This window comes from Harpegnathos saltator, unplaced genomic scaffold, assembly GCF_003227715.2.
Source record: "Harpegnathos saltator strain DR-91 unplaced genomic scaffold, Hsal_v8.6 scaffold536, whole genome shotgun sequence".
NCBI classification, from domain to species: domain Eukaryota; kingdom Metazoa; phylum Arthropoda; class Insecta; order Hymenoptera; family Formicidae; genus Harpegnathos; species Harpegnathos saltator.
This window is the reverse complement of record NW_020230356.1, coordinates 957950-970415: the sequence shown is the minus strand read 5'-3', so window position 1 is coordinate 970415 and position 12466 is coordinate 957950. Positions and strand designations below refer to the sequence as shown.

Genomic DNA, 12466 nt, shown 5'->3' with positions numbered 1-12466 from the left:
GGGCAACGCGACGGTCAAAGGTGGGGTTGGAGTCCAGAAATAGGTAGGGATGGATCGGGAGGGGTGCGCGTTGGCGATAACCGAACGTTAACTGGTGTGCGACCGTGCGTCTGGAGCAACTATGCCGCGAAAAAAAGACGCGAGAGGGATCACGGCGGAGGCGCGGAAATAGAAGCGCTAGCCGACGACGCGAATGTCGCCGAAGAGGACACGAGGAGAAAGAGGAGGATCAGGAGGACGAGCGAAAGACAGAAGAAGAAGAAGAAGAAGAAGAAGAAGAAGAGCAAAAGCAGAAGCAACAACAACGGAGCCGGCGGCACTAGGGGTTGTCGGCGGACCACACGTATACGCACACGAGGTGGCGGCCAGCAGCCGACGAAGCTAGAGATGGCGGGATGCGGAGAGAAAGATGCACCGTGTGCGTTTCCGGAGGAAGGGATGCTGCGTGCGAGGAAGACGCGCGCCATGGAGGGGTGTCAGCTGGAGGGACAACGGAGGAGGGACAAGACGGCGGAGGCGTAAGAGATCGCGGGAGACGCGGCGGCGGGGGCAAGGACGCGCGCGGACGAAGCGCGAAGGAGCGAGCGGGAGGGTGAACATCGCGCGACTCGCGCCCAGAAGAGAGACACAGTCGAGCCGCGTTCGAGAGGGGGGGGCAGCGGCGCGGGCGGCGCGGCGGAGCACAGGCGTGAGAGATCGTGCCAAGGGGGAGAGAGAGTTGTGTGCGGTGCTGTATAGAGTGCGAGAGACGAGTGCTGGAGAACGAGCGAGATGCGCTAGGTGGGGGGTAGCCAGCCGGGTGTGTGGAGGTGAAGAGAGAAGGAGCGGATGGAGGGGAGTAAGAGCGAGCGAGCCGGAGGGAGAGGCGCAGTCAGACAGTCAGGCAGGCCGCCCGGCAAGCAAGGCAAGGAAGGCAGGGCAGGCAAGCAGGCAGGCAGGCAGGCAGGCAGGCAGCCAGGCAGCCAGGCAGGCAGGCAGGCAGGCAGGCAGGCAGGCAAGCTAGCAGGCAGCCAGTGCACCAGCCAAGACCACTAGATCCGCTCGGCTTACCGACTTAGAGACTTAAGCCGGCAGGCAGTCCGAAAGGCTCAACCGGCTAAGCCTGGCGGACCCACCTACCACCGACTTACGCAGCGGCCACTACACCGTTCCATCCACCAGCGGGAAAATCGGAGTACACCGCTGCGATCCGCGGCACCGCCGCCGCCTTCTTCTTCTTCTTAGAATTTTCCTCCATCTCCGGCTCCCGCTCCGCGCCGCTGCTCCTCGCCGACGACGCATCTCTTTTGACACCGGCGCCCGGCCCGGCGTTAAGGGCGGAGGTGCAAGCAGTGACGTTGTTAGTGCCGCGCGGTGTCTCCCGATCACTACTGACGCGCTCGTGTCAACGCGACGTGTCCGACGTCGCCGTGGTCTGTCGCGAGAAAGGGAGCACCCGGTCGGGCCGTCGCCCGGACGGCGAGTCGCGCCGAATCGCGACCGTGCGGATCCATGTAGTGGAGTTCCGGAGTGGAGGACGGGCTACCAGTCTATCCGGAAGTGGTGATAGTTTAGGTCTTGGTGTCGCGAAGGGAGGTGCCGCGTTCGTCCGTCGCAAGCGTCGTTAACGACGTGACTCTGATCGCGGCAGGAGTCAGTGAATGTTGCTTCTCGGTGAAGGTCTCGCTGGGGAAAGAGACAGAAAGAGAAAAAGAGACTGATGGTCGACGTAGTGCTGAGGGTACCCCGTGGAAGCCTGACTGCGTCTTCTCCTTTACGTCGGCAGCCTACGGGACTCGTCCCGAGCACAACAATCTTGTGAAAGGACAGACGCAGCAACTAGCCGCAGATATCGAGCACGTGAAGGTGAAATCAAGGCGAGATCTCCTTGACAGTCGGTGACGATAAGGAGCGGTGGTGAAGCGGGAGACGCACCGAAAGATGAAAAGCCAAGCGCGAAATAAAAAACCCGGGAGGAAAGCGTGAGACGTGGAAACGTCGGGAAGTGTTGCTCTGCACGATAACAGCGCTAGTTTAACCCACTTGGGCGCGTGACTCTACGACTCTCCTCGCCGCATGCTTACGTAACGACCGCGACGTCGGTCACTCGATTCGTCGCAGCTACGTGTCGAGGCGCGTGTCACGCACGTGAGCGCGACGTGCGGTGTTCCACCCCGAGAATCGACGCGCGAATCCACGAGAGCGCCCCATCTCGGATGCCGACGGCGCGCAGCGTCGCGTTCGCGCGTACCTCGTCTATCGACGCTCACCAAGACCCGGAGCGCGAGGGTTGACCGACCGGCGGACGGCCGGCCGCCGACGGCACGGCGAACGCGCTGTGCCCAGCAGCTCGAAGTAGCTCGCACCCTGCGCGTCAGACGCACCGAGCTCTTCGGGAAGCCACGTCGACAAGACCCACCCCGCCCGACCTGTCCTCGACCACGTGAAGGACCATCGCGCACCGAATCGTTAACCGACGGAGACATTGACATTGACGAGCCGACCGTCTGAGAGCAGTCTGTGCGACCGCGGACTGGAGTGTCCCCGTCGTCTGCGAAGGGAACCGGGTCGCCGGGTGGGACTCTACGCGTTCTCTACGAAGGAAACGAACCGCTTGATGCCCTCGGCCGGCCCTCGTCGTCAGTCGTAGGGAACGCGCAAACGCGACACTTGCGGCGTTTCTTCGGCTCCGCGGCAAGCGAGGCGCTTGAATGTGTCCTTAGGACGAAGCGTGGACGAAAGACCGGCGGGATTCGCGGCCTGATCGCGGGCCAGGTTGATCGTGCTTTGAGTCGTAAGGAACAGTCAACACGACGTTAACCTTCTACAGTATGGAGCGGGGCGGCGGGGGCGGGGGGAGCCTCGAACTCGCCGGGGGCGGAGGCGGTGGAGGCGGCGGAGGCGGCGGCGGTGGCGGAGGCGGCGGTGGTGGCGGCAACGCGGACCTGTGTCTTCAGGATCTCGTGACCGGGCCGACGAGCGGCCTCTCGGTGCAGCATCATCAGCACGCGACCGCGGCGACCGCCTCGATGGCCGGTCTCCACGGCGACCATCTGCAGGGCGCGATGCACCATCACGACCTGCATGGTAACTCGCATCACGACACCTCGATGCTGCACAACTCGAGCCACCAGCTGCACCACGAGCCGCTGGAGAAACTTAAACGTGGTGAGTCGTTCACAATACTATAAAGTACGGTCTCTCGCGAGAGAGAGAGAGACAGACAGAGACAGAGAGAGAGAGAGAGAGAGAGAGAGAGAGAGAGAGAGAGAGAGAGAGAGAGAGAGAGAGAGAGAGAGAGAAAGAAAGAGAGACGGTCCCACAGCATCCGGCGTCTTGTGTCGGCCGCCTTGCTGCGGTTACTCTCCTCAGCAGCGCTCGCTAACGACTGATTTATTTACGCCCGATTCATCACCCGGTTGTCTTCCTCATCCTCCCGTCCTCCCAGGGGGAGGGAGCCGCCGTGTGATCGGTAATTTCGCGAGGAAAAATTACGTACACCCGCCGAATGCGCGCGTGTCTGTGGTATCGATAAAATTTGTCATCGCTGAGAGCGAGAGAGAGAGAGAAAGAGAGAGAGAGAGAGAGAGAGAGAGAGAGAGAGAGAGAGAGAGAGGGAGAGAGAGAGAGAGAGAGAGAGGAGAAAGTTCTCCGAAAAGAATATTGATTCTTCGTTAATTCGTGTTTCAAGTTTGTATTTTTGCTTTGTGAGGAGCGATCGCGGCCTATTTTGACGTACGTCTGCTAAATCTCTCGAGATCTACGATCTAAATGTCTCGAGCATGCGATTCTCTACTTCTTTTTCTCTCTCTCTCTCTCTCTCTCTCTCTCTCTCTCTCTCTCTCTCTCGCGGCGTGGATCGTAACACGTACGGGTATCTGTATAAATATGTTATTTTAAGACCCGACGTGTGTAATTACGGATCTGAGTATCGGCGCATTGGATGTGCCGAGTCGTGATAAAGGATTAAGCTCGATAATGTCACGGTAAAGTGGCTTCGCGCGCGGACGAGCCCGGTAATTACAATCGACGCGTTCCTTTGTGTATCGATCCCGACGTGATAGGAGGTCCGCTTTTTCCGTCATCGTCGCATCGCGCGATATCGCCGATAATCGCCTGTAGCTCGCCCGTCGTGGCGTTTAACTTTGTTGTCGCCGATACCATCGATCCTCATTTATTCGCGCGATAAATATCCGACGTTTTCCCTGACTCTACCGTCGCCTCCTCCTCTCCCCCTCCCCGCCCCTCGACGGAGCGCGCTCGTCCGTTGCACGCGAGAGCCGCGTTATCGCTGTATGTGCGCCTCCGCCGAAAATCTCGGTATCGCTTTCGCGGCCGTGTTATTTGCGAAACAAGATTGATGCGCGTGTGACATTGCACGGAAAGTAGCGAACTCCCTTTTACATTCAGCGCCGTTTACGACCGGCCGAGCAAGCAGCGCCTCGCGCAAACAAACGCACTCGCGCGACACGCAAACAACGCCGGGATCGATGAAATAATTCGATGAGCTCGCAGGAAAAGTGAAATCGCCCGCGCGATCTGCATGATTCATTGCGACCAGTCGCGACCAGTGACGCACGATTTGAAATATTCAATTACATGCCGTCTCGCTGATAACGCCCGATAAGGAAGCAAAATTTAATATATTACGTTTCGCCCCTCGTTGTGCGTTCTTATCGAGAGCGATTCGCGATTCATGCGATTTCGCGCGACTGCAAACACACTCCGATTCCCGCCGGCGGAGATCAAACCAACGTTATTTCCGCCGTGATTGCGCGCCCCGCTGTATGCGACGCTATGCGCGTTTATCAAATTATATAAATGACAATTAATCCGTCGCGCTGCGCCATACGCACGAGTCCCTTGACTAATGACGATTGATCGACGTATGAATAGCGCGCGCGCTATAAATTAAGTTTGTTAATAAACTGACAGACGAACTCGCGCGTCGTCTCGAATTCAATGGGTTGATCGAAACTAGATATTTCTTTTTTTCCCAGCTACAATATCAGGAAAGAATGTTGATAAAACGGCGTTGATTCTTGTCGAGTGTCGAGGAACGAGCGTAGATAAAATTTTAGTACGAATGGCTTTGATAAGCACCGCTCCCGTTGTGTTATTCTGTCCATGATACGACTCTCTGTGCCAGATAAAGCCACATCGCGTGTTTAACGTGGTCGCGGGGCGACTACGTACCGAAAACTTTAGAAACTCGAAACACCCGCGTTTCTCTCTACATCACACACACATACACATACACACACACACACGCGCGCGCGCGTTTGTCGACTTCTATGTCGCAGAGCAAATAATTTGAAGACCGTCATTATAACCGCATCATTAAATTATCAGCTGACTGTTTCAGCGAATCTGACATAATTTTGCACTCTCTCCACCCTCTTTTCCTCTCTCTCTCTCTCTCTCTCTCTCTCTCTCTCTTTCTCATATTGCAAAACTTATCGCTTCGTACTGTATCAAAAAGTAAGTAAGTCTCGCCGACACGTAGCATCGCCTCTTTCCGCGCTTCATCGTTAAAATTTCTGCAGACAAGTCCGTCAAAAAGTTCGAAACAGGTTTCACTCATTCATTCATAAGATCCATGTCGTCCTCGCTGCGAAGCCACCGTCGACCTCAGAGCGAGGCTTCAGGAGGAAGATGTCCGCCGCGTCGGACAGAGACTACAAAGTCAAACTCCATGAGGCGTTCCACGAGGTTCACCGTAAAGTCACCGTGATTCGACATCGGGCGAATTCAGTCGCACGTACAGAGCGATCGCCGTCGTCTCGACGACGACGTATACGACGATCCTCTCCTCTCGGTGGCAGCGCCACCACCTGTTTTGTGATTCATTAACTCACCGGCTTATCGGGATAAGGCAGACTTATCCGGGGCTCGAACCCGACGCTGCGGCTAAACCCGATCTTATTCCAATGGCATCCTACCTATCCCCGTTTCAGTTTCACTCCTAGACCGATGCCGGCGGCGGACCGCGGCTGCTCTTAGGAAGAGCTCTTCGCTCTCTTCCCCCGCGTCCTCCATACGTATGCACGCCCGAACTTTTTATCTACTCGCATGGCCGTCGATGTGCCGTTGGTAGAGCCGCACTTGTAAAAATGGCACGTACGTCGCGTCGGCGAATTGTCCCTTGCCTTCACTTCGCGGACGGCGAAACGCGTTGTCGAGTGCAACGTTCCAATGCGCGTTTATGATGGATTGTGCTCTCTAAACTTCTCGGGGCAAGATCTCAGCCGCAACCAGCGAGATATCTCACCGGGGTCGGACGATCTCGACGGTGAACACACTTCCACTCAGGATCACGCGAGCAGTAAACGCTTAGCTCGAGCTTCAAGCGGGTTCTTGATACGCACGAACGAACGTTTCGATCGATTATGCGTAGTATTTTCCGCATGTATTAACATGGCGGAATATACGAGTCAGATATTTACTTCTCGACTTCAATTAACAATGTTCACTCGACGAGTGAACTCGAGGTGAGGAGACTCTTCCGGTCGAGTAAGAGCGAAGAATTATTCAAGTTCGAGTGATTGCCCGATCACTCTATCACTTTTCGATCGAACAAATTTATGCAGGATCGGTCGAAATTACCGATGACGATGAACGGACCAGACGCGTTTTGACGAGACGAATTCAGTTCTGAAAGCCGGCAATTCTGTTCCCCTGAAACAGAACGCTCGCGTTTCGCTCGCTCATCGTCACGTTAATTCAACCGATCTTTTTCCTTGGTGTAAAAAATGTATTCATACGAGTCCGCGATACAATGTTTCGACGAGCAGGATTATTGCTCGGCGAACAAATCGCCGGGCGGAAAACGCTCCGTCGCCGACGCGAGCGCGCGTGCATTACTCACGCCCCTTAACGGCTTTTCGTTCAACTATCCCCCGTCATTATACTTTTTTTTTTTCACACACTGGCTCGTTCTCTCACGTTGCGCATTATTTGCCGTCGCGCCTGATCGGTCAACAGGTACGACACTGACAGATACGAAGCGGTCGCGGCGGACGAATTAAAATTTCTATCGGAAGCGCTACCCCACATATTATTGTCATTAATATCGCAGCCGGATTACGCGAGCTCTATTAATATCGGCGCGTCGATGGAAATTAATGCCAGCGTCGACCGCGATAAAAGCAACGCCGCCCTCTAATGAAAACGCGCGGACGCAGGCATAGAGAGAGAGAGGGAAGGGAGAGAGGGGGAGAGAGAGAAAGAACATCGAGCGTCGATCGGGCCGAGATTGCGAGTGAAAATTCGGGCCGAGGAGAATCCCGGCCGCGGAAAATCTGTTACCGCCCGACGGGCTCCGCTATTTTGTCAACAAGACGGCATACGGTCCGCACCCGATCGCCCGCTCCCCCGGCCCCCGTTAGTCATTAACTACCCCTTTATTATCGCGCGGTCTTGCGATCGGGCTGGCAGATGCGCCAAAGTCAACCCTTGGTGCCCCTCCCGGTCTAATGGTGTTGACAAATTGCTCGGCTAGCCTCTAGGCCTCCCCGAGGGACGCGGCCGCAAAAGTCTCCTCGCCGCGAAACTTATCGACGTTTAGACCGCGGAATTGGACCGCCGCGCCGTTCCGCGCGGCTCCTCTCCCGCGGATCGAGATTTCTCTCTGCATGCGGGGTAAACTTTGGCCGCGCGACGAAAGCCCGAACGAAAGTTCCGACGGTGTCGCGGCGAGCGCTCGCGCGATATATCGCCCGCAAATCTGTGTTTTATCGGATCGCATTCCCGCTCTCTCTCTCTTTCTTTCGCTCGAAAGACAACGATCGGCCTATTTTACACGCGTTATATCGCGCTGAAGTGTAAGACGCGCGAGGGAATCGGCCGAGTTCAACGTCTGACAGCGGACGAGCCGAACGCTCGTTTTCACTGCAGGAAACGACGCTCCTGCGCTTTTCACGAATCAAATTCGGCTCCTGCACTCGATTTTCTGCGGTCATTACGCGCTTGGTTCGTTCATCGAATCGAGCAGTCTTTTTTTCCGTATGCGTCATATCGCACGCGTACGCAGGAAATTCTTACGCTCGGAGAAAATTTCCCTGGTGATGGCGAAAGGATCGCGATTTCCGGTACACTGAGAAGGAAGTGGTGTTTGGTCCATTTGCAACCATGGTCGCTTTTTATGACAAGTGTTATTATGACGTCAGCGAAAATGATCATATATTGCATATTGCAACTAGTATTTTTGGGGCCAGAGATAATTGATGATTTTAATAACGACAACGCCATCTTCTTCTCTCGGTCTCTGTGTCATAACGGGACAATTAATGGGAACACAACTCGTTGTGTTCCGCATGATTGCTTTCCTCCTGGATCTTTGCCGGGATCGACAGACGCGATCGAGCCGATCAACGATGTTCCGCGTTGATATTCCGGGCTCGATTTTCTCGATCAACCAGCCAATTGTGGCGATCCTTTAAGCGCGCCGGGGACCGAACTGGTAGGATCAACATAGAAATGAACTGATTTCCTTCCCATTATCTCAGCTGCTGCGGTAAGGCAGGTCCCTTACCGTAGGTCTACTTCGACAACGAGGTTTTGTGTACTCAGTGGTTTCCGACCACCGTTGGCTAGGGTAGGCTCCATTTTTCGAGGGTTGTTTCGCCGACGGGATTTCTGTGCGTGTCGATATGTGAGAACCGAACGTCGGCCGGCGGAACGTGTAAGAAGTGTCATGACCTCGCGACAGGTGCACAAGCTTCTTGGATTGGCAGACGTGTGTCGGAACATTTTTTACGTCGTAGCCGCTTTGTAACTTCTGATCGCAAAGTTATTTTGCATATCGTGGCTTCTCCCGTGCCGCTGACATCGTCGTGTTTTACATTAATATCCATAATATTAATATCATTAATTCTTAGCATTAACATACAGGCTTTTCAGATTTCGCAGAACGCGAGAATAGAGAATGGTGGTTGTCGAGTCACATCTCTGGAGCGGGTAGTCTTCTAGAAAGACGAAACGACGTTCTCGAAGTCCTGTCGTGGGAAGGGAAATCACGTCAGGCTGAATTCATAATTTCTCATCGCAACGGGATATCCATTTCCGATCGTTTAACCTCGTAGTCTTCTCGAATTCTGATCCTATACGGCCTCCCGAAAGCGCCAGGCAGTCTGAGCTCTCGCGAGGACTCTTGCTCGGCACGATTTTCCGAAATACCCTCGTCACGCGTCCGCAGGACGAGACAGAGAGAGAGAGAGAGAGAGAGAGAGAGAGAGAGAGAGAGAGAGAGAGACGCCCATTCTCGGATTACTCATCGGTTCCATGTGCTTTTCTCCCGCACCAGAGTGAAACTATACAAATTGCTTGACAAGCGGTCAAAGGTGACGAACCCTATCCGTACAACTCGCAGACTCGCCTGACGTTTCCGCGTCAGACGAACAAACTCGTCGTCCGACGGGTGCTCGTGAATTTTTTCTTTCATCGGGTGAAGAAGTGCATTCTCGGGCAGAATGTTGTAAAATAATTCTCTTCGCGCACAAACAGACGCCGAAATTAGAGAGATGATTCCAAACACGCGCGGACATAAAAGGTGCCACCGTCGAGGATTGTCAAAGTACGCTGAATGCGGTTCTCTCCGGTCACCGGTGAATATTTATTAGAAAGGAGTGAGCATTCGAATTCGAGACTCCTTGTATTATCGGAACGACCGTGTTCGAACAGACGTCGACATTTTTCGTGTCCATCTCCCGACAATGCGCCTCGTTGAGCGACGTCCATCGGGATGACGCGCCGCGCACAAGTGTCTTTACGTATTTATAGACGGAGCAATTTTAAGACTCCGGACACAAAATACTTAACTACTTTACTACAGTGACGCATAGCGCTCGGTTGCGGTTGACTAATAAACGACTTCCTAAGGAAGCCAAGGATTAGGAGATTAGGGGCGGGTTGGGAGACCCAGCGGCGGACTAGGACTTTCTCCCGCTCGAGCAGGCTAGGCCCGCAGGTGCTCTCACCACGCTGTCGTACCTCAACCCCTGACGTCACGGCCCGACGTTCTTCCTCTTACGAGGATCGCTCGCTTTAGTAATTATTGGACTCACGGCTGCGCTCGTCCGTCATTCGAGAAACGGCGGCGTCCCCCCGCCGCCGCGTGTATACGTGACACATTTTGCTTTTCTCAGAACACGTCGATTCGGCGAAACATGTGTCCGTCAAACGGGAGAGTCGCGCTTCGCGCGTCGTCGCACGCGCGGAACAGAAGGTAAAAGAGAATGCGGACGCGCTGCGTTAAGTAAACGAGCAACTGCGAAGCGGTTTCGATAGAATTATCAGTTCGACGATCCACTCGATAGAGGGGGTATAATACTTTCGTTTGAATTTGATCGATCTTACCACGCAACATATTTGCCAGCGCAGCACTCGACTTTAATGCCAGTGCGCGAGAGGCAAATGAGAAGCACGAGGAGCGCAGGAGAATGTCGACGATTGACATCGTGTGACTTTTCGAGCTGCTTCGCAGCTGCGTGAGACGCATATTTTGCTAACCCTCATAACCCTCTTTGTCGCCGAATTACGTCACGCCATGGTCCGCTAAACACCCACAAATTTTGCACCACGTGTCACTTATTCACATTCACGTGTAGTAACTTCTCACTCACACCGCGTCGGCGCGTCAAATCTTTGAAAACTATATTAATAACCGCACATGTGTGAGAGGCTAGAACGTATTCTTTCTGTTTATGCGTGTGACACATAATTTTCTATTGCGGAGTACAACATTTTAACTTACTAACTCATGCTTCTCTATTTATCTTCGTCCGTCTTGAAGGATTCGAGAAAATCTTCGTGCGTTTGTATGTGTTAATACTCGCATACCGAAGACCGTGCAACATAAATTTAACTATCTACACGTCCACGTGTACGTGATTGCGTGACGTGTGTGCGTGTGCGAAAAAGACAGTGGAATGTATTTAAAGGAATATTCGCATCTCTCTCAACGTGCCGCATTGACCCTTGAATTTGATTCGCAACGAAGACGTTTGTTCTACTCTCTATATCGAAAGAAAAAACACGTACACTTGATAATAATAATAATAATAATAATAATGTAAAAACCGTCCATATGCGCGGAGAGGGCAAATTATATTTCAGCGATGGATACTGTCTCGTTTGATTACGGCAATAAATTAATAGCGGCCGAATGTCAATTCGCCGAATATATCTCTTGATCGACGCCGCGTATATTGACGCGAGCTTTATTGCCGCGCGAGTAAAACTTGCGGGCGATGAGAGAGCAGCGTCGAAATAACAGCAAGCTGTTAATTTTGTATCGGAGATCGGACTACAGTGGCCTAAATCATAATCCGCGGCTTTTATAGTTTCCACGGCTTAACGTCGGCGTGCAGTTATCACGGCCGGATTACGCGTTTCCCGCGCGTATAACGAAAAATTAACGAATCTGCATTATTTACTGGCGCGTGCATTACGGATAAATATTAATTTTCAATCGCGCCGACCGTGTTAAATCAAGGCGCGATATCGGAGCTATATTTTCACTTTATAGATTTTTTCTCTCTCTCTCTCTCTCTCTCTCTCTCTCTCTTTTTTTTTTACATCGGCACAATAACGCGTTAACGCGTAGGAAAACATTCGCAGCCGAATGTTTCGCGTCGCGACTCGCGATTTTGGCGATTCTTTCGCAGCGTCGCAACGGCCGCGTTTCCGCGCCACGTCGACACTTTCGCCTCTGCAAAGGTGGTTCGATTATTCATTCCTGCGTAATGCACGTCGGATGATCCCGCGACGATTAAACGATTTCCGCGCGCGCGGATACCGAAATACCCTCCCCGTCTGTCCGGAAGTTCTCGATAGCGCGTGCGAACGTCGGTCGACAGAGAGAGTTCACTGTAACATCGCGATATCGACGAAAGGGCGTAAGTCGACTTAGCCTGAGCACAAACTCGAGCATGGCCGAGGTCATGAGATCGGGACGAGCGGCGAGTCGATGGGGCTAAATGAAACGGTATGAAAACGGTACGCGCGCGGCTTTCGCCTGTTGTAGTCGTCGTCGTCGCCATCGTCGCTGCCGCCGCCGTCGCCGCCGTCTTCGTCTTCGTCTTCGTTGTCGACCACGACGACAACGACGACGACACTCTCTCGCATGCACAGCCGCCCCGTAAAATCCGTGCGGATTAGCGGTCCACTAATATATCCCGCGGGCGTAAAAACGTGCGACGAGGCAGCTGAGATATTCGTTCCCGTTTCGTCGTTTCCCCCTCGCTCGCGGCGGGACGGTGGGAGGGGGACGGACCCGGTTTGTCTTTGGCATAAAATAACTCGAAGCGCAGGGAAAAGTAATAAATTTGTGAGTTACAACCTGTCTCGTCGTCCCTCTAGTTACCAGCCCTCCCTTCCGTCCTCCTCGCTGCCGCCCCAACCCGCCTTTCTTTATTCCGTCCGCTCGACTGTGTTTGTGGTTACTTTCCCCTCTCGTCTGCCGGGCGCTTCCACGGGTCGAATCTCG

At 53.7% G+C, this 12466-nt stretch overlaps 1 protein-coding gene across 1 annotated transcript in view; it reads left to right on the top strand.

Moving 5' to 3' along the window:
* Positions 1-972: 972 nt before the first annotated feature.
* Ptx1 (pituitary homeobox homolog Ptx1) overlaps positions 973-12466 on the top strand; it is a 33285-nt gene continuing 21791 nt past the window's right edge. The window contains exon 1 of the mRNA XM_025303197.1: positions 973-3144. Coding sequence (XP_025158982.1) covers positions 2811-3144 — 334 coding nt within the window. The 5' untranslated portion in view covers positions 973-2810. The remainder of the gene's footprint in view (positions 3145-12466) is intronic.